At 51.3% G+C, this 25,553-nt stretch overlaps 1 protein-coding gene and 1 non-coding gene across 7 annotated transcripts in view; both read left to right on the top strand.

Moving 5' to 3' along the window:
- KDM2A (lysine demethylase 2A) overlaps positions 1 to 24,280 on the top strand; it is a 90,968-nt gene extending 66,688 nt beyond the window's left edge. For 5 of the 6 annotated variants that reach the window (XM_043970053.1, XM_043970052.1, XM_043970054.1 and 2 more), the window contains 10 exons: positions 2,383 to 2,777; positions 12,443 to 12,526; positions 13,970 to 14,236; positions 14,586 to 14,717; positions 15,737 to 15,826; positions 17,073 to 17,782; positions 19,427 to 19,590; positions 19,856 to 20,014; positions 20,603 to 20,818; positions 21,032 to 24,280. In XM_043970053.1, coding sequence (XP_043825988.1) covers positions 2,383 to 2,777; positions 12,443 to 12,526; positions 13,970 to 14,236; positions 14,586 to 14,717; positions 15,737 to 15,826; positions 17,073 to 17,782; positions 19,427 to 19,590; positions 19,856 to 20,014; positions 20,603 to 20,818; positions 21,032 to 21,213 — 2,399 coding nt within the window. In that variant the 3' untranslated portion in view covers positions 21,214 to 24,280. Of the gene's footprint in view, positions 1 to 2,382; positions 2,778 to 10,092; positions 10,421 to 12,442; positions 12,527 to 13,969; positions 14,237 to 14,585; positions 14,718 to 15,736; positions 15,827 to 17,072; positions 17,783 to 19,426; positions 19,591 to 19,855; positions 20,015 to 20,602; positions 20,819 to 21,031 lie in introns of those variants that run through there. The other variant, XM_043970055.1, reaches the window with a different exon arrangement.
- Positions 24,281 to 24,642: 362 nt separating this feature from the next.
- LOC122733188 lies at positions 24,643 to 24,768 on the top strand. Its single transcript, XR_006353774.1, has one exon. It is a non-coding gene; the product is annotated as a U6atac minor spliceosomal RNA (small nuclear RNA).
- Positions 24,769 to 25,553: the final 785 nt, after the last annotated feature.

The raw sequence follows: 25,553 nt of genomic DNA, 5'->3' as shown, positions 1-25,553 counted from the left end.
TTATTATATGCACGTTTATGTATAGAAACTCTGTGTGAGAGTGTGTGTGTGTGTGTGTGAGAGTGTGTGTGTGTGTGAGCGTGTGTGAGTGTGTGTGTGTGTGTGTGTGAGAGCGATCCCAAAAGTCTTAGTGTGGTTTTAAGCTTTAATAGTTTAAAATAGGCTCAGCTTTCTTCTTCCTAAGACTACCTGTTTACGTCCTATGGCCCTTGTTCTTATCAATTTGAACCAATTCCCTATATGTCTGCAAAATTAGACCTTTATCAGAGCTTTAATACCTTAAGACTGCACTGAGGCTTTTGGACTAAGACTTGTATATGTTTATTAACTTATAAAATCAACATGTCAGTTTTTGTGCATGTGTAACAAAATGCATAAATCAATAAGTAAAACTCCAAACTGTTTTAATTTTTTATATTAATACACATGCATGTAAAATGTGTGATAAATATACATGTATATATTAAAGTTCAAGCCAGCCTGGGAGGGTGGGTGGGTAGGCAGGCACAAGCTGTTGCAGAGCTCAGGATCAGGAAAGGTTCCACACTGAACATGGTCCCTGGGCTGCAGCCTAAAGGAAGAGAGGAACTCTCTGAGGGGGTGATGAAGAGCTGTACTGTGGGCAGGGAGGACAGCCAGGTGAAAATCATGTGTGACAGAACATGAGGGCGAGGGATGTACAATAAGACTAGAAATAGAAAGATAGGCTGGGCCAAGGGTTTTAAAAAAGTAAGCAGTTTCTGATGATGAGTGAGATGAGCAGAACCAGAAGAACACTATACACAGTATCATCAACATGATGTGTTGATCAAGTACGATAGACTAGATTCTTCTCACCAATACAATGGTACAAGAAAGTTCCAAAGGACTCGTGATGGGAAAGGCTCTTGAAATCCAGAAAAAAAAGAACTGTGGATTATGGATGCTGATTGAACCATACTATTTCTTTTGTTTTGGGTTGGGGTTTTTTTTTTTAAGTGAGGCAATTGGGGTTAAGTGACTTGCCCAGGGTCACACAGCTAGTTAAGTATTAGGTGTCTGAGGCCGGATTCGAACTCAGGTACTCCTGACTCCAGGGCCGGTGCTCTATCCACTGTGCCACCTAGCTGCCCCTATTTCTTTTGTTTTTGATGCTGTTGTTTTTCTTTTTGAGGTTTTTCCTTTTTTGCTTTGATTCTTCTCTTATAAAATGACTAATGCAGAAATATGTTTAATGTTATCTTTTATATATATCAGATTACCTGCTGTCTAGGGGAGGGAGGGAGAAAAATTCGAAATGTTGAAAACTATCTCTACATGTAACTGGAAAATAATAAAATACTTTTATCAGGAAAAAAAGTAAACAGTTTCCATTTTGTCCTGGAGGCCCCCAGAGTTGTGGAGTAGAAGAGTCCCATGGTCACATTTGAGCTTAAGGAAAATTATTTTGGCCTCAGGGCAGAGGTCAGAAGGAAGAGGGGGAGACTTGCAGCAGGGAGACTAATGGCAAAGCTATTGTTGCAGTCTAGGGGAGAAGTGATGAGAGGCGGAAGTAAAGTGTTAGTTGTGTGCGTGAAGAGAAGGGAGTGGAGACAAGAAATGAGAGGGTAGAAATGGGGAGATTGGTCAACTGGTTGGATCCACATGCTACAGGGAGAGTCAGGAGTCAAGGACAATGCCAAGAGAATAGTGGAAGGAATCTGGTGCCATCAACAGAAGTAGGCAAGTTTGGAAGATGACTCGGGTTCAGGGGGAAAGACTGTGTTTAGATGGGTTAAGTTTAAGACTTCTTCCGGACATCGAGTTTGAAATGTCCAATGATTAACTGGGGACATGGGACAGAAGTTGATCTGGGAGGCATCTTCACATAGATAATGGTTGGACCTATCTATGGAAGCTGATCATTGTGATACCGAGAAGGAGAATAGAGCAAGGGAAATGAAGAAGGCCCAGATGGGTCCTTGCATGGATCTCCACAATCAGGGGACGGAATGTAGGTTACAAGGCAGCAGAGGAGACTGAGGAGCAGCAGTGAGAGGGTAGGCAAACCCGGAGAGGCCTGTGTGTCCAGGAGGAGAGGCCTGTAAAAGCAATGGCAGATGCCATGAGGAAAAGATATCAGAAAGTTTGGAATCACTTCTGTGGGAGTGGGGCAGGGAATGAATTAAGGAAGAATAAAATGATTGACTTGCAGTGAGAGCTCAGTTGAAGTTGGTTACATGGATTTATAACATAAATATTCAGCACGATGAGACTTCTCCAGTTCATTCACTGGTTTGTCATGTACAGAAGAAAGCTGAAGTTTGACCTACTGAACTCATTTTGTGAACACGTTGACTTTGATGAGGGATCCCTACGTCTCTGTCTAGTGTTCTTATTTTGTTTTCTTCTCTGCCTCTGCAGATCTGGAGTTAAATGGTCTGGAGTCTGGAAGCATGGATGAAGAGGCTTCAGAGAAAGAGCCCAGGCGCCTGAGCAGCCGGCGCTCCATCCTTACCAGTCCTATGGCCAACGGGGTCAATGTGGATTACGACGGGCTGGGCAAAACCTGCAGAAACCTGCAAGGGCTGAAGAGAAGCTTGTCAGTGGACTCTTCCTCAGAGTCCGGCCGGAGCTCCCACAACGGGCAAGCGTGGGATCCTCAGTGTGGCCCCAGGAAGGACAGGCAGGTGCACCTAACTCACTTTGAGCTGGAAGGTCTCAGGTGCCTCGTGGATAAGCTGGAGTCACTGCCATTACACAAGAAATGCGTCCCAACGGGCATTGAAGACGAAGACGCTCTCATTGCTGATGTCAAGGTAAGGCCCCTGGTCAGCGTGGGACAGCAGCAGGCCATGGAGATCAGCTCCCGAAGGAGGGCCAGTGCTGGTGCCTGGCTGCTGGAACCCAGGAGGGAAGAGCAGAGTGTGGGGGGTGGCGTGAGCTGGAGCGCCACAGGGGCATTGTGCAGAGTCTCCAGAGCTTCCGGTGTGGTCTGTGATACTCTTTGGATTCCTGACTTGTGCCAACTCATACAGGTGCTTTTAGACCTTGTTGATGTAGCATAAAAATACCAGGCACAGGGCCGCTAGGTGGCACGGTGGATAGAGCACCGGCCCTGGATTCAGGAGGACCTGAGTTCAAATCCGGCCTCAGACACTTGACACTTACTAGCTGTGTGACTCTGGGCAAGTCACTTAACCCCCATTGCCCTGCAAAAAATAAAATACCAGGCACACTTTGGTGAGATTTAGGCACGGTTTGGTCTGTCTATCCCTGCCTCATCCCCCTTGGTCGCTAGCAAGATGGCGAGCTTGGTGAAGGAAGGTTTTATTTGAAATCTGTTAGGTAAGATTGCATTTCCAAGAATCTATTTGAAAAACAGGAGCCATTAAGAGAAATAGATTGGATTTCCGGTTCAAGTTCAGAAGTGACTCCTTTTCCTGGAGATAGTGTGACAGGTTTATCCCTGATGAGTGAACTCTGCTGCTACAAGTTAGCTGTTGAGAACATTCCTAGGAAATAGAGAGCTGTAAGAGACCTGTTCCAGTGGTCACCTAAGCCTCACGCACGGCTCCCGTGACGTGGCCAGTGGGGTGTGTGCTTCTCCAGGGAGAGGACTGTTCATGGAAATGTCAGAATCCGCACTCTTTGTTAACTTCAAAGGAACCCAGCCCTACGTGGGGGTCTCTGATTGGGGCGACAGAGCAGTGTCTGTCTTGTGGTCAGCCAGTGCTAATGTCTTGCTTGAAGACCAGAAAGCCATGGCTTTCTCTCTTTTTCTTTAACCTTAGATTCTTCTCACACTGAGGAAAGGACCTCAGGCCCTTTCTCTAAACCAGAATTCTGAAGCCTCAGGTTTAAGCTGGTATTTCCCTACCCTAATAAAACAGGCCCTCATTCGTCCTGAGAAACATTTCTAGGAACCTCCCAGGAATCTCAGGAAGAGATTCCCCTTGATTTCAAGAAGAAAGGGATCTTGGGGGCAGCTAGGTGGCGCAGTGGATAGAGCACCGGCCCTGGAGTCAGGAGGACCTGAGTTCAAATACGACCTCAGACACTTAACACTTACTAGCTGTGTGACTCTGGGCAAGTCACTTAACCCCAATTGCCTCACTAAAAAAATATATAAAATAAAAAAAGAAGAAAGGGATCTACTTACCTTCCTACCTCCTATGAGTCCTCTAAATTCTCTGGAGGACACTTGACACCTTTTCACAGTTTATTGAAAGAGATTGTTCTGCATTTTCTTGTGTTGCCATTGAGAACAAATCTCATTTGATTACTTCTAACCTTACCTAGTCATAAAACTGGAGTATATGTTGATATTTTCCAGTAGACAAGGTTCTAGCAAATTATAACCCATCTTGGGGCAGCTAGGTGGCACAGTGGATAAAGCACCGGCCCTGGATTCAGGAGTACCTGAGTTCAAATCCGGCCTCAGACACTTGACACTTACTAGCTGTGTGACCCTGGGCAAGTCACTTAACCCCCATTGCCCCATGCAAAAAAAAAAATTATAACCCATCTTAAATAAGAGTATCAAGGTTCCTTACGTGGTATATTTGGGCACTTCTATATCTGGAACCCTTTGACCTATCCCTTATGTCTTCATTTACCTCCATCTCTCAAAAAAAGTAACTTTTCCTAGGAATATGAGTAATCTAAAACTCTGTCTTTTTTTAATTATTATTTCATAGTTTCATTATATTAAATCAATCCTGGGGGGGGGGCAATGAGGGTTTAGGTGACTTGCCCAGGGTCACACAGCTAGTAAGTGTCAAGTGTCTAAGGCCGAATTTGAACTCAGGTCCTCCTGAATCCAGGGCTGGTGCTTTATCCACTGAGCCACCTAGCCGCCCCAAGAAATCAATCTTTAAAATTATCCCAGAAGAATATATGATGATATGAGTAACTATGCAAAGGAAAATAAATCTCAAGGGATTCCTTTCCATTTTCTAATGAGTGTGGTAAATCTCTATCCTATAGATCTTTTCAACTGTGTAAGAACTTACTATAAGAACTAATTTTACATTGGGCTAAAGCAAGGTGGACTCAGTTTTCCTGATTAGTATTTTTCCATCTCTGGTTTCTGATTCAGTTTTCTTTTGGCTATCTGTGTGCCCAAAGAGACCTCCTATCTTTTGCCATCTCGGGGAAGAGACTTCCCAACTTAGGGAGGGCATCTGTGTTTCCCTCCATTGGAAAGTAGAATAATTTCATTTCATTACCTGTGGGTGAAATTTAGGAGAAGGTAGAAGACAGGCTGAGTGGGCAGAAAGCAAGAAGTGTTGGAGAGGTTCGAGTCAGAGGGGCATAGGCCTCATTTCAGGAGGGAAGGAATCTGGACATGAGAAGAGCTTGAGGATCACAAAGGATCTGGTGTCTACTGTCACAGCTGCCATGGTGCCCACAAGCACCTTCCTCATGTGCCCTGCCTCAGCTGGTTCAGTTTGGCATCAGGGGTTGGTAGAAAAACAGAAACTCAAATGTGAATTTTGGTGTTTAGGAATGCAGAATGTCTCCTTGACATTGGGAGGAGAGACTACAAAATTCCACACCGCTTGAGTTATGGATCAAAGGGGCTTGGGAGGATTCATTTGAGGTCAAGTCCTGGTTTCATTGTTATAACCAACTTAACATATTTGACCAAGCTAAGAAGTTTCTAAACCCTAATTACTGTTCTTTGTGTTCATCACTTCTTGGGGCAGCCGATCTTTAATAAGCACTCACTGTTTGCTAGGCACCGTGCTAAGTACTAGGAATCCAAAGAAAGGCAAAAGTGGCCTGTGCCCTCCTGGAACTCCCATAGTAGTGAGGGGCACAGCGTGTCAGCCCCTGAGTACTTAGGAGATATATGTAGGGCCCATTGGAGTAGGCCCTGCCATTGAGAGGGGCCGGGAAATGCTTTTTGCAGGAACCAGGAGGTGGAGATGAGAGGGAAGAAGAGCACTGTAGGCAAAAGATCACAGAGCAGGGAGGCCAGTGTCACTGAGGAGTAAGAAGGAAGAAGCCCGGCCCAGGCTGTGAGGAGCTTTCAGAGACAGGATGTGAGAGTAGATCCTGGATGCAATGGGGAGCAATAGAGGAGAGCCGTCACTTACCCAAGGACCCCGAGCTAGCGTGTCCCTCGCAGGTGGTTCCTTGTCCAGTGTTCAGAGTCTGCTGCGAAGGGGGAAGTGCCGGGAGGCTGCTTTCCCAGGATGCTCTCCATGTGGATATGACCACATTGGCTTCTGCTGGTCACATAGATGTTGTGTGTGCCCAGGTAACCTTCTAACTTCTCTGGAAAATACGAAATTCCTATCTCATAATCCCTTTGGCCCTGAGTGCCATTAGTTTTTGTTAACTCTTAGATTCTATGGATTCAAGTAAATTTTTCTTTGCAGTCACTGTCCTTCCTTGGAATGTTAAAGGGGTTTATTGAAGTAAATTATGAGGAAAGGAAAACCCATTTTATAATCTCCTGTGATTAGAGAATGGTTCCTGTCATGTTTTGTTGGGTTTTGTTTATTTTTTAGAGGTAGTAAAATCCCTTGAGTGGGTCATCGAAATAGTCTTGCATCATCATTGCTTGTCCCTGAAAAGCTCGTGTTGAGGCCTACCATAAAAATCTCCCCGGGCCTCAGTTTCCTCATCTGTAAAGTGAGGGAGTGGGACCGCTTGATCTCAAAGCCCTAAATCACAACTTACATGTTCCTTTACCTGATATGCCCAGAGGAATCAAGACTCATAGAAACAAGGCGAGAAGGTTAGGTTGAGATCAAAGGGAGGACATGCAGAGACTTGTGACTACAGTGCACGAAAAGCCAGGAAAGGCCCTCCTAGGAAATGGCAGGAGCCATGCTAGCTCTCGGCGGAGGAAGGATGGAAGAATAGATGAAGAATCCCCAAGTGCTGGTGTCTGTGCTGAGGCAAGCATGAGTGTCAGAAGATTAGGGCCCAAAGTGGTGCGGAGTCAAGCCAGACAGGAAGTGAGGAAACCTAAGGCAGGAAGAGAAGTTTGATGGGGACTCACAGGGCGAGTCTTCAGAGGGCTCCTTGGCGATGGGCACGACCTTGGCACCTGTTTTGGTTCCTCCCTCTGGGGACAGTCTCATTGTGACCCAACCTCCAGATTTGGCTCTTCCTGGGTGTTGGGTTCCCACTAGCATTTACAGCTAGCAGAGGTATGGAAATGCTCATCGTGTTTGACAAATGAAAGGCTGTAGAAGAAGAGTGGTGCATCTGGCTGGAATAGACTTAGTTCACAGTTAGGGCTCCTGGCATTGAGGCTTCACTGCAGCCCAGGGAGGGAGAGACCGCCCCTGAAAGGTCACATGTGGGAATGCTGGGGCCTGCTCCAGCCAAGCCTGGCCTTGAAGTCAGGAGTCCCATGTTTGTGTCCTAATCAAGGGAGAGAGTGCCTGGCGCATAGTAGGTACTGGATGAATGGCTGTTTCCTTCCTTCATTCCTTTTGGTTCTGGGACCTGCTATCCATCTGACTTGACTTCTCTGGGAGCTCAGCTGAATGGTCTCAGGGTGGTCCTACTTCCATCTTCCAATCTAGGTTCTGATAAAACCAAGGGTCAGCCCATGGGGTCAGTTCTACCGTTCCTCTAAAGGAAAACTGGCACCAGATGCAATGTTTTAAATTTCTCAGTAAGACAGCCTGTAAATACAACCAGACTTCAGTAATTCACAGATAGTAACTTGGAGGTGAGGCTCATCCCAAATAGGTGTGACTGTGCACCTGCACAGTCTTATGATCCTGCAGGTGCCGACTTGGGGTTGTAGAGAACACTGGTCCTGCAGTTGGGTGCTCCAACAGGGCAGTTCAAGTTCTCTTGGGAGCCAGGGTGTTGTGCCTTTCCTTTCATCTAGGAATCATCAGACTCGAGGGATTTTCAGTTGGGAAGGATGAGTTCTGCTGGTCTGACCCTCTACACTGATAGGTAGGGAGACAGGACTGGGATTGGAACCCAGGTCGTTCTGACTCACGGTTTTCACTTGTTCTGTTATAATTATTTTGCAAAAGTACTTTTTCATCCATCTTGTATTTGAGGTTAGTGAAAAGACAGAATTGGGCATACCCTCTTGTGTACGCAACCCAGTGACTCATCTAGAGGAGTCTCCCTCTCTGTGCCTTGGCTGGCTCTTTGCTCTCCTTTCAGTAGCCTCCAGGTGAGCTCATGCTTGCTTAGACTTGTACTCATTGTTCAGAATACGTTTCTAAAGTTGTGCTTCCATGGGCCCTCTCGGTTGGTTACACAAAAAGCCCCTGAATGACTCCAATGTTTAAAAGTAGACTTGAAGTACCAACTGAGACCTCAGATCTTGAGGCCTTAAGATATTAGCACCAGAGAGGGTTAGAACAGTCAGATAATCAGTGCCAGGAAGAAGTCAGTGGCTCTACCATGCCCAAGTGTTCTAGCTTGGTAAACAGCTTGGGAAGTCTACCCTGATTCCAGATGGCTTATGGGCCAACAAGAACACTCCCCTCGTCTCTGCACACACATATCTGCATGCGCGTGAAATTGTAGTCCTTGAGACAGTATCTTTGGAGAGAACTGTATCTCTGTTGGAGGCAGCTTAAAAAGTACATTTAGTACTTACTGAAGCAAACATTTAGTTATTCAGGAGCCTTTTGGCTTAGTCTGATGCCTGGCACTCAGTGGGCCCTCAGTGAAGGTCCTTTTATGGGGGTGCCACTGCACTGCTCATCACAGAGAATGGGCTTGGCTTGGACCTTGGCGGCAGTGGTGGTGGGACAAATTCTGACATCCAGGTACCTGATGGCTGGAGAGGGAGCTAAAGCTTTCTGAAGAAATGCAGCCCTCCCTCAAGGGAGTGTGGGAAAGGAAAGGGTGAAGTTGGAGAAACAAGCTTGGATGAGGGAGGACAGAGTGTGACAGGAGTGATTCTCCTAAGCTGGGATGGAAATGAGGAAACCGTTAGTGGTCAGGAAGGGGGAGCTTAGAGTCCTAGAATACTAGAGCTGGGGCGAGGGGGGGGGGGAGGCAGGGGCTTCCTCCTCCAGTCTAGACCAAATGAATCAATTGCAGACATCATTCTTTTCTAGCACAAAAGTGTGCATTTTATGGGCTCTCCTCCCAAGTGCTAGCTGAAGTCGGGCTTCACTGGAACATGGGTGTTGGCAGTGGTTGTTTCTGGAAGTGAACAGGTTCTGGTCTGAGGTAGGAAGGGACTGGAGGCCATCAGCCCAGCCGGGACAAGTGTGGGAGCAGAAGCGAGGCCGGATGGCCATAAATGAAGCCACGAACAGGCCCTGTTCGAAGTATTTTAAGACTGTTTATTGTGTTTCTTGGTCAGGGGTAAGACTGCAGCAGGAAAGGCGGGGATGCAGTCAGCCCAGCAGATCAGCCAGTGGCTCCAGCAATACAGGGTGACACAGTAGGGAAGGGAAGAGGGTATGCGCGTGCGTGCGTGCGTGCGTGCGTGTGTGTGTGTGTGTGTGTGTGTGTGTGTGTGTGTGTGTGTGTGCGCGCGCGCACGCGCGCGCGAATGCGTGTGCAAGACAAGGACAAATGTGGGACAGCTTGTCTATACAGCAGAATGGGTTAAAGCCTTGTCCTTTCTCTGGCGCCTTGAAAGGTTGCCACATCGGGCCCTCTGGGGGCTGGCCCTGGCTTCTCCTATTGCAGTGGTGGTGGGAGGGAGCTGCTGGTGCTGCCCGAGCAGTTCACCTCCTGGGCCAGGAGTGTCCTCCAATCAAGGAGCAGAAAGTGGTTTGAGAACACGCCCCCTCCCAGCTCTGCAGCAGAACGGCTGGGCCCTCTCTTGCCTTTGCTGCTCTCCCCACCGGCAGCCCCCCTTCCTCTTTTTCTCTCCCTCCTTTCCTCCTGCCTCTTTTCTCTTGCTCTCTTTCCCTTCTTCCTGTCTCTTTCCCCTTTCTCTCTCATTCTTCTCTCCTCTCTCTCTGTCCCCTGCCTCTCTCCCCTCTTCCTTCTCTTACTCCCCCTTTCCCATTCCCCGTCTCCTCCCTCCCTTTCTTTTCCTCTTTCCTCTCTTCTCTCTCTCTCTTTCTCCCCTTTCCCACTCTCCCTCTCCCTCTCCTCGCTCCTTTTCTTTTTCTCTCTCTTCCCTCTCTCGCTCCTCTCTCGCTCCCCCCTTTCCCACTCCCCCTCTCCCCCCCCCCTGCCATCTTCCGTTGCAAAGCATTTCTGGGAGCTGCATGTGAGTGACGCAGTAGCATTGTTCACAGGCACAGGAAGCAGTGACTGGGCTGCAGTGAAGGGCTGGGGACGGAGCACACTGGCCGGCCTGCCTGCGCTCCGAAGCCCCAGCAGGCTTTCCTAGCCCCGGGGCGTTGGGGACCTCTGCAGTTGTTGAGTACTTTGGAGATTTCAGAGATAGAAAATCCTCGTAGCCCAGGACAACTTCGCGCACAAACAAGCAAACAAAGGCTGGGGAAACTTGAACCAAGAGTCGCTGCGGCTCCAGAGGGACGAGAACCCCAAGGTCAAGGCAGTCGGTGAAGCTTTTCAGGTTTGGGGGCGGGGGCTGGAAGCGGGGCCTTTGTTCGGGGAGGGGGAAGGACAGTGCTCGGGCTCTTCCTTGTGGCATCCTGGGTGCCTTTGCTCAGTGGGAAGTGCCCTGGGAGAATCCTGCCTTCTCTTCTGCCCACCTGCCCTGCTGCGCCCACCACCCTGCGGGCCTTTGCTGATTCACTGCTGGCCTCCTCCCCCTCCCTTTTTTTTTTCCCAGGGAAAATGCTTGGCTTTAAAGGTTTCCCGAACTGTCTGGGGCTTAGGGGCTGTCCTTAACCGGGAAGGGTGTTGGCTGCTTTGTACAGTTCTTCCCTGAAGGGCCTCAGCTGGAAACTGCCCACAGCTTCAGAGGGAGCAGGGTGTGGGGACTTGTTGGAATGGCCCCTTTGAAAGCCCAGCCTTTCCCTCCACACCCACACATCCCCCAGAGAGATCACCCCGACTCCGTCCCCTTAACCCAAATGCAGAGGTCGCAGCAGCGAGCCAGGGAGTGCAGTGTGTGTGTTTTGTTCAGAGTGGAAAGTCCCTGTTTGTGGACAGCTCAGTTCTGCTCAGGCAGAGGAAATGGGCAGAGCCCTCCAGCCCAGCAGCCTGTGCTGAAGGTCTCCGGAGGGAGGCGAGGCTGGGCGGGGACAGGCGGGGAGAGGCGAGGCGCAGCGGGGGAGGGGAAGCCTGCTGCCTCACTCCCTGGCCACATTTTGAATGGATCTTCATTTTTCACCCTGGGGAGATCGAGCCTAGTCCTGGGCCTTGCCCCACGTGGCACCAACCCCCACCTCCTCACCCCTACACAGTGTGGTGCTAACAGGAGGCTCCTGAACATGATGCCATAGCAACATGAAGTAAATACAACACGGCCGCAAATGGAATCCGTTTGGGGGAGGGTGAGAAGCATCTGGAGCCTTGGCCTGGGACATAGGTGTTGGGAGCCGCCCGGGTGAGGGGTCCTGCCAGGCGCCAGCTGCCCCCTAGACGTTGTCCTTGCTTCAAGAGATCCAGAGAGCCCTTGGAAAGGGGGCGGGAGAGAGGAGGGGAGGAGGGGGCTGCCTTTCTTGACCGGTCACTTGCAACCTTTGGGTTTACGAGGTCAGCAAAGGAAAGACCCTCTTACCTTCTGGATGGGGCTGGTCTCAGGACTTTCCTATCTGGGTATTCATGTGGTATTTGTTTCCAAGGTCTTTGTAAATCTGCCAGAGCCAGGTTACAGCAACATTGTCTCCTGAGTCATTTACCCCTGGATGGGGGGGGGGGGGACGGACACAAATAATGCTTCGTGCTTCCTTTGTTATTTTTTTTTTATTTGTTTTCTATATTCTGACCTTTAGAGGGTGGTCCAGGGACACCTGAGAGTCCTCAGGAACCTTTCAGGGTCCCCAAGGTCAAAACGCTTTTCCTAATAATTACTAAGATATTTCCATTTCTAATGTGGTAAATGTCATGAAAGCTTGTGGAGAGTGGAGAGGGGTTCCTCAATTTTTAGAGTGTAAAGGACCCTGATCCCAAAAAGTGGGAGATCCTCGAAGGTTAGCACCCTAATAGAGTCAGGATACTGTGGTTGGTGGGTGATGTATCCTTCCGCTTGTGTGTCGTTGTCATCAAACCCCCTCCCCCCCACCCCACCCTGCCATCTCCCCAGCAAAGGGAGGAGGTCATGATTGGCTGCCTGCTGTTCTCTGTAAAGGCGGGGTGGGGGGATAGCAGGGGTTACTCTCCCTTACAGGTATACATTCGTCAATAGCTCTGACTCCATAGTCCTCAGTTCCTGCACCAATCCAATTGACCAGCGGAAGGAGTAGGTGGGCAGAGAGCCCAGTGTGTGCTGTGCTCTGCATTAGAACGATGACGCCACCTCTGGTGTTGTTCTGCAGTCAGCACCCACAGAGAGGATGGAGAAATGCAAGTGGGGTGAGGAGCTCCCCCCTGGAGGGGCTCAGCATGAAACCTTGTCCCTTGTTCACCCTGCCCGCCTCTTCTCTCCTCTCTTTTCTCACAGATACTGCTAGAAGAGCTTGCCCATAGTGATCCCAAGTTAGCCCTCACTGGAGTCCCCATAGTGCAGTGGCCCAAAAGGGACAAGGTAAGAGATTCCATCCAACTTCAGGCTTTTCCTGGCCAGGGGCCAGGGCTGCTCTGGGACAATCTGCCCCTCACTCTGAGGGCTTGGCTCTGATGACTGCGTTAGTCAGCCCTTACCAGAGGGCTCCCCAAGGGAGCTCCTCCAGTGCCAGGACCTGCTGTGTCCAGAAAGTCCATCCAGCCTTTTTGGGTGGTTTGCCTTTTCATAGAGTGTGTGAGGTACCTGACGAAGAACTAAATCAATCCTTCCATTTTCACATTTAAATTGGGGGTTTTGGGGGTGGCCATAAGGTCTAAGAAAGAAATCCCTCATGAGCCTCCGATGCCCCTAAGCAATTTGGCCCCTTCAGTAGGCTGAGGCAGACAATGCTTTACTAAAATCCCGTCTTTCCATCCGATCATAATCCAGGAGCAGGATGTGCTTAAAGTGAAAATCCTCCAGCTTCTAATTGTGACCCTGGAGATAAAGCTAACGTATGGAGCCCACATTCCACCTGTGCTAACACTGAATAGCAGATATGACTAGCAGCTTGTGGTATAATGGGTAGAATGCTGGGTGAGGAGTCAGGAAGGACCTGAGTTCAAATCTGGCCTCAGGCATTTATGAGGTATGTGACCCTGGGCAAGTCACTTCACCCTGTCTGCCTCAGTTTCCTCAACTCTAAAATGGGAATTTCACCTACCTTCCACATTTATGAGGATCAAATAAGATATTGGGGAGGGCGTTGCTTGGCATAGTGTTGTGCATACAGTATGTATGCCCACCCCAGTTTGATCAGTCACCTTAGGTTATTATGTCCATACTGTATGCGCAGTCCTGTTTTAAGAACAGTAGAGAGGAAGTAAAGCATGATTTCTGCCCTTAAGGAAAAACAAAAAAACAAAGCAGCTAACTACAGATACATCCATGTATGCACAAGGAGCCCAATCCCAAAGCACCAGGGCTTGGCTGCCCACCATCTTCCTGCCGTGCTTCCAGGCAGCCCCCACCCCCAGCCATCCCGTGGCTTATTGCACCACCCCCTCTGACTTCCCTCCTCCCTCACCACCAATCCCCTGTATTAGAGGGAGCCCAGCACATGTTCAGGCTTAAGTGTGAAGTGTGCTGGGTCTGGAAAGGATTCAGGCCGTCTCAGACCTTTAGGGGTGCAATGTACTTTTCCATTCATTATCTCACTGAGCTTCATGACCAACATGCCAGGTAGGTGCTTTATGCTATCCTCGTTTTACATAGGAAGAAACTGAGGCAGAGAGTGTTTAAGTGACTTAAAGGAGCAAAGTCTCCCTGACCCCAGGGCCAGGGCCAGACTGCCGCAGATGAAGTTCAGAGTTTGGAAAGCTCAGAAGGAGGCAGTTTGAGTTGGGGGAGGAGGGGTAGTCAGAGAAAGCCTCTCCCTGGCCTCTTCTCCTGAATCCAACTGACCTCCCCCTGTTCTCTTTCCAGCTTAAATTCCCCACTCGGCCGAAGGTGCGGGTCCCCACCATTCCCATCACAAAACCTCACACCATGAAGCCTGCTCCTCGACTGACCCCAGTAAGACCCGCCGCCTCGCCCATCGTCTCAGGAGCCCGCAGGCGGCGGGTTCGATGCCGAAAATGCAAGGCCTGTGTCCAAGGCGAGTGTGGTGTGTGCCACTACTGCAGGGACATGAAGAAGTTCGGGGGGCCTGGTCGCATGAAGCAGTCGTGTGTCCTTCGCCAGTGTTTGGCAGTGAGTCTTCCACCTTGCTCTGGGGGAGGGCCTGGCTGAGTCCCCAGGGTGGAGTCAAGGAGGCTCTGTCCCTCAGCGATTTCTGCCGTGGGATAGGAGCCAAAAGAGGAGGCATTTGGGGTTGTCTTCTTGCTCTCTCATCCCATTCACCCCATTCTTGCCCTGGGGGGTGGGTCTCTGCAGGAAGGGGTGTCCTTAACTTAGGCTTTCATCAGAAATGGAGCTACTGCTGCCCCGCCAGTCTCCCCTCTGACTTTTCCTGACCTTTCCTGCTTTCTGTAAACTGACCCAAGGCCTTTAGGAAGCAGGGCGACTAGAGGCCTACTCTTTCCATCTTTGTCTCTTTTAGCCCCGACTGCCCCATTCAGTCACGTGTTCTCTCTGCGGAGAGGTGGATCAGAATGAGGAAACCCAGGACTTTGAGAAGAAGCTCATGGAATGCTGTATCTGCAATGAGATTGTTCATCCTGGCTGCCTGCAGGTGAGAAAGCCCCTGCTCCTTGGAGTTGTAAGGCTAGTGGGGGAGCCTTTCAGATGGAGGGCATTGGTGTCCTTGTGGGCAAGGGCTTCTTAGGGCTCCTTGCACACCATCACTGGGCCACCGTGACAGCCCTCTAGGCTCTGTCACCTTCCACCCTCTATTCGGTCGTTGGCCATTCAGTCAGTCATATACCCTACAGACTGAGGTCAGATCCAAGGTCGCCAAGTCCCCTCTTGGAATGGTGTTCCTGGCTGGAAAATGGGGTCCTGGGAGCAGCAGGATCCTAAGGGGCCCACAGGGGGCCTGCAAAAGCACTGGTCCCATCAGTGCCTAAACAGGAATCCCCTCTTGTCTCCAGACGGTGTCCAGGGAAGGAGGCTCCACTTGCAGAGACACTGTCTTAGTTTGGAACATGCCTAATGGTCATGAAGCGTTTTCCATCTCCCGTTGCTCCTGATTCTGCCTTCTGTGGCCAATAAAAGTATAGCTCCTCTTCCCCAAGATAGACCTTCAGATACATAAAAGCCCTCTTAAGTCTTGCCTCTTCTAGGGGAAATACCCCAACTAGATCCTTATATGATGGTCTTCAAGTCCTCTTAGCATATTGGTTGACCAGCTAACAGTGCTGTCCAGCTTGCTGGTGCCCTTCCTGAATTGTATCACCCAAAATTGAGTAGGGCATTCCAGCTGTGGTCTAGTCATACCCACCTGAGGATAGTTAGATTGGAAAAGGCCAAGCTTGCAAGTGGGACCATCTCTTCTATGCATCCCTACCATGGTCTCCAACTCACTGAACAGATTAAAAACAACCAGCAGTTGGACAGTGGTTGGATCTCCTCTAGAAAGCCCTGGGCCTCATTTAACTGTGTCCTCACTGTTGTCTGGCGCTTTCTAGACGCAGCAAAAGTGGCAATGCCTCTCTCACAGCATTTACCAGAATGTTGACTTTACTGATAGGAGACTTTGTGAGGTCACTCTCAGGGTTAAAGGATGGTGATTGACCCTGCCTGTGTTTACAGATGGATGGAGAAGGGCTGCTCAATGATGAGCTGCCCAATTGCTGGGAGTGCCCAAAGTGCTATCAGGAGGACACTTCTGAGAAGGTGCAGGTGAGTGCCCCAGATGCTGGCATCTTCCCTCATCCAGCACGCAGAGCCTTACACACACACACACACACACACACACACTCACACTTTTGGGGGGGGGGCAATGGGGGTTAAGTGACTTGCCCAGGGTCACACAGCTAGTGTCAAGTGTCTGAGGCCGGATTTGAACTCAGGTCCTCCTGAATCCAGGGCCAGTGCTCTATCCAACACACACACTTTAAACAGTTCTCACACCATTGTACAACCTCATGCTGGTGCCCTTCCACAGCTGCACTTGCTCTGCAATTAGAAGGAGCCTGGTCATAGCCAGGGCTGGAAGCTCTGCTTCTTTGAAGAATTCATATGTTCAAGTCCAGTGTTGGATGCACCTCACGCCTGTTGGTGGCTGTGGTCACCAGCTGTGGAGTCCCATTTTTGCCATCTCTCCCCGCTTAACACAGCTTTTGTCAAGCTCTCCCTAGCAGAGCTCCAGCACCCCACAAGAGCCCACTGTACCCTGACACAGAAGAGCTGGGCAGCCCAGCCTGACCAGAGGATCCCAGAAAGGGCCAGGAAGAGACAGATGCCTTCTCTGAGAGCTTGGGTTCGTCCCCATAACATGAAAGGGAAGGTACAAGAGCGCCCAGTTAGGAGGTGGCTAAGTTCAGACCTAAGGAGCTTACCTGCTGGGACATCAGGCAGCTTCTAGGCAGCTCTGTTTTGATCTTGCCTTCTCACACTTCGCAGGTGCCTGTGACTGATGGGCCCGAGCCTCTGGCCGCAGCGGCCTGAAGGCTGGGGAGCTGAGGAGCTTGGGTTCTTCTGTGCTGGAAAGGGTTGATTTCAGTGTGAGGGCTCATCACGATCCTCAGTAGTCCAGGAAAAGCCACAGTTCCAGAGTCTGTAGTAGATAGGTTTCCTCTTAGAACCCTAAGAGCCCCCAGTCTGTGCCAACTTAGCTCCCAAGCAGGCCTGGGCACAGCTCCATCTAATAACAGTCTCCCTGCCACTGCTGGGGGGCCAGGTGCAGCATCTGCCATTTTGGAGTGCATGGCACTGAAGGCAGTGAACATCAGGCGAGTTTGGGATCGGGATGGACCCACAGGCTGCCGGCCAAGTCCTGGGGAGAAGGGAGGGAGCCCAGGGCCAAGCTGGGGGTCCTTCCTCTTGTCGCCAGGGCCCAGGCAGCAGTTCCTCCTCAGAATCTTCCCTGGGGTCAACCGAAGGCCACATGACATAAGTTTGGCCTTTTCTTGGGCCTGTTTTGCAGAAACGTAAAATGGATGATAGCGATGAAGACGTGGTCCAAGCCAAAGTCCTGCGGCCTCTGCGGAGCTGCGACGAGCCACTCACGCCACCCCCTCACTCGCCCACCACCATGCTGCAGCTCATCCATGACCCAGTGTCCCCTCGAGGCATGGTGACCCGCTCCTCCCCAGGAGCCGGTCCCAGTGACCACCACAGTGCCAGCCGTGACGAGCGCTTCAAACGGCGGCAGCTGCTGCGGCTTCAGGCCACGGAGCGAACGATGATGCGGGAAAAAGAGAACAATCCCAGTGGCAAGAAGGAGCTCTCCGAAGTCGAGAAGGCCAAAATCCGGGGGTCCTACCTCACGGTCACACTGCAGAGGCCCACCAAAGAGCTGCACGGAACATCCATCGTGCCCAAGCTGCAGGCCATCACGGCCTCCTCCACCAACCTCCGCCATTCTCCCCGGGTCCTGGTGCAGCACCCTCCGGCTCGAGCTCCCCAGCGGGGGGACGAGGAGGGCCTGGCTGGAGAGGAGGACGAGGAGGAGGAGGACGACGACGAGGAGGACGAGGAGGAGGGCGGGGCAGCCAGACTGAACGGCCGGGGAGGCTGGGCACAGGATGGGGAGGAAAGCTGGATGCAGCGGGAGGTCTGGATGTCTGTCTTCCGCTACCTCAACCGCAGAGAACTTTGTGAATGTATGCGGGTGTGCAAGACATGGTATAAATGGTGAGCACGGAATAGGGGGTCCAGAGAGCAAGCGCCGCGCTGGGGCTGGGGCTGGGGGAGATCATCTCTCCCTCTGCCTCTCCTCGGCTTTCTGATTTCTAGCTCAGGCCTCTCGGACGATCCCCCTAGAAAACTACTGCTGTTTGCTGCTGGCACCCAGTCTTGGCACCTGGCGTAGGCTGTTGGGCCTCTGGGTTGTCAGGGAAGGGAGAAAGGACTCAGCCTGCCTTTGACCTTTCTCCCCTCTCGCTTCCTCTGAGCCTGTCCCCTCTTTGTTGGGAACAGAAATCTAGGTCTAGGCTACAGAGTTGCATGGCTGGAAACATCCCTTCCCTAGCTCCAACTCTGACAAAGTAACTTGAAGGCAGTATTTGGGTTTGCATAATTCATAGGCTATTCACAGGAAAACATCTGTGCCCATCTTCTGAGGAATTTAAATTGAATTACTCCTGCCTCCTCGTCTTCAGCGAGCCTTCCATTCCATGTTCAGTAATTCCTACATGGAAATAGGAGTCTTGCATTGAGCTGCAGAGCATCCAGATCAGGCAAGCTCTGTTTGGTTTGCTGTCCAAATGAAGAGTCTTTCCTTTTTTGGTTTTTGGTTTTTTGTGGGGCAGTGAGGGTTAAGTGACTTGCCCAGGGTCACACAGCTAGTAAGTGGCATGTGTCTGAGGTCAGATTTGAACTCAGGTCCTCATGAATCCAAGGCCAGCACTCTATCTGCTGCGCCACCTAGCTACCCTTGAGTCTTTCCTTTTTAAATGATCTTCACATAATAATGAGATGGGGCTAAAGGCAAAATGTTGGGGAATCAAAGAAACTTCCTTCTTTCCACTAAGTAAAATGTGATCCCTTTGCAAACCAGTACCTCCAGTAATCTATGCTTGATCCAGAGACATTGCCTGTCTCTTTGCCAGGCTCCATTGGGAATGAGAGAAAGCTGTTTTGTTATCCCTCTGGATATATCCCTAGGAACCCAGACATGCCACAACCACCCACCCTCAGCTCCCCATTGCTGTTCCTAGCTTGGAGCCCAAGCCCAGAGTGGGTGGAGCTCTGGCAACCAGGGGTCAAATATGCTGCTCTTCAAACAGCGTGGAGTCCTCCATACTACAATGGCCACCAGACCTCTCCCCACAGGGAGAGGGAGCCAGAACGGCCTTGCCCAGCCACAGCCATGGCCCTGGTGAAGGTGATAACTGGGGCTGTGCTCCAGGGGCTTGGGGTAGGCCTGCCCTTCTCCATTCTGCACAGACTGAGGTGACCGCCCTAAAAGGACTCAGGAGAAATTGTCAAGGGCCCCCCAGCATCCAGAGGAGGAAGGCTTGCCTTGACAAAAACACTGGAGAAAGAAAAAAAAAATGGGCTCCTGAGTCCCAAGTGACTCGATTTCGCGGTGCGCATTTCTGGCCAGTGTAGGTTGGAACAAAATGAGTGGTCACCCTTTACTGAGTTACCCAAACGAAAAGGGATCTTCCTGACTAGTGATGGAGGGGGTAATTCCTGCATGACACCCCAGGCCAGGAATCCGGCTGGGAAAGGTTTTTCATGGCAGCACTGGTGGTGAGAGGCAGGATGCACGTCCTCTGGGCGGGGGTCACTGGGGCTAACAGTTGTTGGATCGGTCGTCTTCATCTTTTCCAGGTGCTGTGACAAGAGACTCTGGACAAAGATCGATTTGAGCAGGTGCAAGGCCATTGTCCCCCAGGCCCTGAGCGGCATCATCAAGAGGCAGCCAGTCAGCCTGGACCTCAGTTGGACCAACATCTCCAAAAAGCAGCTGACCTGGCTCGTCAACAGGCTTCCCGGTGAGCAACCCAGTGTCAGTCAGGGGTGGTCTCTGGCTCGCGGCCTCTGAACTCGTGGATGGAACGGTGGAGAGAGAAGCCAGCGCCTCGGCTTTGGCTTTGTCCGTCTTCCTGCTCTAGGAGAGATCTCTCCAGAAGCACCCGAGCTGCCCATTTCTGAGACCTCCCCCTAAGCAAGCATCCAACTGAGAGCTGGGGCCGGCCTTGCAGTGATGGCCCCTGGAGGGGAAACCTGAGTCTGAAATGAATCTCTCTTCTCTTGCAGGCCTAAAAGATCTCCTTTTAGCCGGCTGCTCCTGGTCTGCAGTCTCTGCTCTCAGCACCTCCAGCTGCCCGCTTCTCAGGACCCTGGACCTTCGGTGGGCCGTGGGAATAAAGGACCCTCAGATTCGAGACTTGCTGACCCCACCGACTGATAAGCCTGGTAGGCATTGATCTCCTTGGGCTTCTAGAGAGGAGGCTGTGACCATCAGTAAGGATGCCAGCAAGGCCCAAATTGAATGGGGATGAGCATTCAAGCAGGGCAGCCTGAAACCTGGTGGCCCCTCCTCAGAGGGTCTTACAATAAGTAAGATTACCTAGGAAACTAAAACAAGTTCTCAGGCCCCAGACTCAGATCCTCTTCATTAAAAAGGCCTCCTGGCCTAGATCTGCCTAGCACTGTACACACCGATGATCAATAATCGCAGCTCAGAGATGGGATAGATTGAAGTCCTCATGAGGACGCGTGGTCTTGGCGGGGCTTGTTGGGACTGAAGATAGCTGAGGACATTCTGGGAAAGCTCTCTGCTGGAGGTGGGTAGGCTTGGAGAAGCTGTTGAGATGATGGAAGATTAAGCACACTTGGGATGGGGCACATGCTGTGAACAGTGAGAGTTAGCACTGAACTAGCACTTGTAGTGGCCCAGAGCTCTTGCTTGGGCTCCGCACAGCTGGACTCTGCTGGCATTGAGAAAGAGACAGGTAAGGGGAGCCCATGGGTGCGGTTTTTGAGTCTCCCGGGTTTCCGTAGGTCAGGACAATCGCAGCAAGCTCCGAAACATGACTGATTTTCGGCTGGCCGGCCTGGACATCACTGACGCCACCCTCCGTCTCATCATTCGCCACATGCCGCTTCTGTCTCGACTTGACCTCAGTCACTGCAGCCACCTTACCGACCAGTCGTCCAATCTGCTAACGGCCGTTGGCTCTTCCACTCGCAACTCCCTCACAGAAATCAATATGGCAGGTATGGCCGTGGGAGCTGGCCCCAGCTCGAGCACCCCAGGGTGGCTGGATGTGCCTAGGGCTCTTAGGCCAGTGGTCCTCCCTGAGCTGGTGAGGAGGGAGAGATGGGACTGAACTGAGCATTCATCAGGCAACGTGTGGCTGGCAGAGCTCCGCTCAGCGTGGGCTGGCTATGTGGGGCAGGCCTGCCCTCACTGCCTCTCTTTGTCCATAGGTTGCAATAAGTTGACAGACCAGTCCCTGTTGTATCTACGGCGCATCTCTAATGTCACCTTGATTGACCTTCGAGGCTGCAAGCAGATCACCCGGAAGGCCTGTGAGCATTTCATCTCAGACCTCTCCATCAACAGCCTCTACTGCCTGTCTGATGAGAAGTTGATCCAGAAAATCAGCTAAAGCCCACTCAGCCCCAGACTGAACAGGAAACAGAAACCCCCTTCCCACTCCCCACGGCGGAGAGCTGCTCCCCCCATTTGGCACAGGCCACTCCCTCTGCTCTCATCCCTGTCCCCTTCTAGCACAGCAGGAGAGGGGCAGAGAGGGTGTTCCTGCTGCACGGCCCTCGCCTGACCGGGCATAAGGAGGACCCACCTGCTCCCTTCTCCCCTTCCTTCCTTCCCTCCCTCCCTCGTTCGTTCGTGCGTTCTTTCCCTCCCTCTTATGAAAAAGGGATAGGAAAAAAAATCACAGGAGGTGCTGTTGAGGTGCTCACTTGGAGACCAAGTTCAAGTTCGTAGTTGGGGGTGCTGTGCCAACTTAATCGGCACAACCGCCTCCCTCCACCCCGACCCCAGGCCACCCTTTCCCCTCCTCCTCCCATCTCCCAGCAGGGCCTGGGCCAAGCATTGTCCCTGGGAAGGGAAGCAGCTGGCACTGCTGCAGAGAGAGGGGCCCTGCCTCTGTGGCCAGACTTCTCCTGGGGTGTTCAGGCTCTGCCCGTTTTCCGCAGAAGGTGGCACCGGCCCCAGGAAGGCCAGACCCTGCAATCACACTGGTGCTGTTGAATTTCCAGAAACCTCCTCCGTGTCTGTCCCCACCCTCTGCAGCTTGACACTGTCCAAGGCTCCTAGCTCACCAAACACCTCTCCCTGGACTCTGCCCCGAGTCCATGTCACGTTGCTGTGCACTTAATTGGCTGCTGCCCTGTGGACATGCCAGGGCCGCTTCTGTCCAGAACTGCTGCTGTTCAGCCACAGCCCAGAGCAGCCATGTTGGGCTGGGGGGGGGGGGACTCCTGAGCCCAGCTCCAAACACAAGATCCCCCTGCTGAAGCCCTCCCCTCCTCCTATCCCCCCCCCCCTTCTTTTTTCTTTTTCTGAAGAGGGCTTACCTTGGGGTGGTGTGTGTGTGTGTGTGTGTGTGTGTGTGTGTGTGTGTGTGTGTGTGTGTTTGGAGGGAGTGGGTGGCTTCCACAGAGCTGGGGGTGGGTGGGGAGGGTGGGGGGAGGATGAGGACCAGGCCGGGTCCCTGCTCTTCTGACGGCCTGCAAGGGTCTTGTCTTTGTGTATAGTCTGGTGACTCAATCCTTGTTCTTCAGCTTAGAGAAATACTACGCTTTGGCTCTCCCCCTGCACAGCCGCTAGGTGCCTGCCCTCAGCCTGGATCCCCAGGCCAGGGGCAGGGGGGAGGGGGTGGTCTGCATGTGCCTGTTTGTGTAGGCTTTGGGGAGGGCTGGGGTTAGTGTGCGCTCCCTCCCTGCTGCCCCCCCCCCCTGTCAGCTGCCCCCGTTCTTTTGCATTGAGCAGGCTGGTCCAAAGATCCTCTCTAGGGCAGCAGAGAGCTTTTTGCACTTTAAAAAGAAAGAAAAGGTCGTGATTTCTTTTTGGGTCAATATGGAAGTAAAAGGAGGTGCTCACAGCAGCTGCCTGTGGCAAGAGCTTCTAAATGTTATACGCAAATTTGCACTCTGCTCCCCAATCTGTAAGGATGTTGATAGCACAACCTTCTCCCCTCTTCTTTCCCATCTACCTGTCACTTCCCTTTCCAGACCCCAGTCCCAGGATTTCCTCTTGCCCACAGCCCTGCTAGGGGAAGGGACAAGGAACCGAGCCCGGCAGCCCAAGCCAGACACCAACTGCACCCTTGCTCTTTCCAAAGCACTAGTGGGCAAGAGGGACTCCCACAGTGACCACTTACCCCAGTTATGACTCCTGGCCTTGACTTAAGTCTCCAGAAAGAAAGATGAGTCTCGGGGAGGGAGCGGCATGGGTAGGCGATGGCAGTGTGGGATGTGTCTGTTCCGGCAAATGTTCTAATGATACAGGCTGCACCTTACAAATGGCAGTGCGCTCCCTTCAGCCCTGACCCCCGACCCCGGCCCCCCAACCTGGGCCAACACAGAGGGAACGTCAGGGACTTGATTCCAGAGTGCCTCAGTAGGGGAACTTCTCTGTAAAGAACCCTGGGTATCGAGCAAAAACCTTTATTATTAAGATTATTATTGCGAATGACCTATAATTGGAAGCTTCCTGCCTTTTTCGGTTGCTCCTGTGGAAAATACTGAAAAGAAGACTTACTGTTTGCTTTTTGCCTTTTTTGTAAAAGGGGAGGTGGAGAGACCCCTTCACAGCAGGGATTGTGCCGGGAGAGTGCCTCTGACTTTGGGACATTTTAACCTGAAGAGAAATTTCCAGGCCCATTGGGGATTTTTCATTTTCAGCTTGGAAAAATGGAAGCATTTTTCCCGGGCACAGAAGTTGGTCAGCAGAAATGGGAGCACGGGAGCCATGGTGGAGGGACCCACGTTCCCCCTGCTGGGTTTTGCTTCCGTTTTGGAGAAGGGAGGGGCCAATGGCTTTTAGAGGGGATGGGGTCGCTCCCTGCCCTGCTGGTGGTAGCAGTTCTTGAGTTCCTGCACTGGGGCCGGGGAAGGAAAAAAGGTGGCTTCAATGGCAGCACTTGCATTCTGCTCCTAGACACAGCCCCCCAGGAAAGTCCACAGCTCCAGAGACAGCAGGGTGAGGCTCCTGGCCTCCTGCCTCCACCTTTCTGAGCACGGGGGTGAAAACCACAAAGGAAAGGAAGAAAATGATATATATATATATATATATATACATATATATATATAATATAAAATCACTTGGTGATTAAAAATAACTGCTCCATAAATAAAACTCCTAAAGTCACTATGTTTAAAGGGTTTGGTTGTGCTTTTTGTTTCCCGGAGAAATATTGTAAATATCTATTTTTTGTTGCTGATTTAGAGTCAATCTCCAATGTTGTGCTAAAAATTTAAATTAAATGTAAGCATTAAAGGGGATAACAAGACGTCTTTGGCATCTCCATTAACACCTTGGGGTTCTTGAGGGCAGGGCAGGGGAGGAAGAAGAGCCTGTCAGCTGGGCCTGGTCTCATTTCTTCAAAGTCCTTCACCCTCGGTTTTAGAAAAGAGCAAGGCTATTTTTGCTCTGGATATTATAGGGATGGGAAATATTTGTGTAATAAATTTTAAGATGCAAAAGAACTCTCATGGGACATTTTTATTTAGATAAGGGTTCTTGGAGGGTAGAGGGGATTTGGGGATTTTGTTTGTTTGTTTGGGGGATTGAATAAAAGAACAGTTTTTAAAATTCCGCCTGTGATGGTGTATGCATGTGTGTGTCAGGGAGAGTACTGAAAGTGGCTGCCCAGTAAAGGAAGAAAAGTCAGCCCACCCGGCCCTAGACACCCCCCCAGGGAATCCCACTGAAACTCGTGGCCACGCCCATCTTCACTCGATTTCCGATTCCTCTGATGCCTCACGGACCTATTGGAGTGGGCCCCGAGTTGTTAACTTTGAGGGCATCGGCGTTATGCGTGAAGTGCTTGGTAGGGTAGACTTGGGCCGTGTTGCGTGAAAGGAGAGATTAGCACTCCCCTTGATAAGGATGAAAGATGTCCTAGTGGCCTTTACAACACATACACGGTTATGGATAGACTTGGACCTGGGCTAGTCCGTGGCCAGTACAGATGAGGAAAAACACACACACACACCCCCACCTCGTCACAAGGTCCACAGTTCTTATCACTGCTTTCGGTGGTCTCATATTCTGTAGTCATGTTCCAAATGCGCTCCTGCTCCCTTGGAAGGTCGCCAGATTGACTGCGGTATCCCCGAATGCCCACCAGCTGGATTCATTAGCTTTGGGCCCCTGAGTCCTTCCTTGGTCTCTCCAGGGTTAATCGATCCCAGAATGCACTTGTTCTAGAATCCTAGAAAGGAGTTTCCCACGTTAAGTGGTAGACACCCAAGGACTTATCTCCACCCGTGGAAACAGTCATAAAGTGATTTGGCTCAGGTTTTCTTAATCAGCCCAGTGCTGCTCCGAGCTGTGTAGGGTTAGTGGGGCGATAGTGTGGTGGCCACGTGGTGAGTTAGGAAAGAAATGAGAGGAGGGTGGGGGTGGGGGTCCAGAGAGGATGATTGTAGGAAGATGAAGCCGAAGTAGAATCTTCAGGGGGGAGAGAAGATCCTGGGTGCAATTCACCACCACCTGAACTTTGTTTTCGTTAGCAAACCTGCTCCGACTCCCGCCTGCCCCAAGTGTGGAAGGGATGGCTGTGTTGCCTTCAGGGCGAGGCAGATGTTGGGGACCGCTGCCTAGCCCATCCAGGGAAGTATGATTCACCACCAGCAGCAAGTAGTTTATCAACTGGTTGGGGTGTAAGCTGGGACAGGGATGGGGAAGGGGAAGGAGAGGCAGGTTCTCCCTACTCCGCTGATTGCAAATCCCCAGCCTCTGGGACCAGGGCCAGAA

The sequence above is a fragment of the Dromiciops gliroides genome, chromosome 6 (genome assembly GCF_019393635.1).
Source record: "Dromiciops gliroides isolate mDroGli1 chromosome 6, mDroGli1.pri, whole genome shotgun sequence".
Lineage (NCBI taxonomy): Eukaryota > Metazoa > Chordata > Mammalia > Microbiotheria > Microbiotheriidae > Dromiciops > Dromiciops gliroides.
The sequence above is the reverse complement of the archived record's forward strand: the minus strand, read 5'-3'. Positions and strand labels throughout refer to the sequence as shown.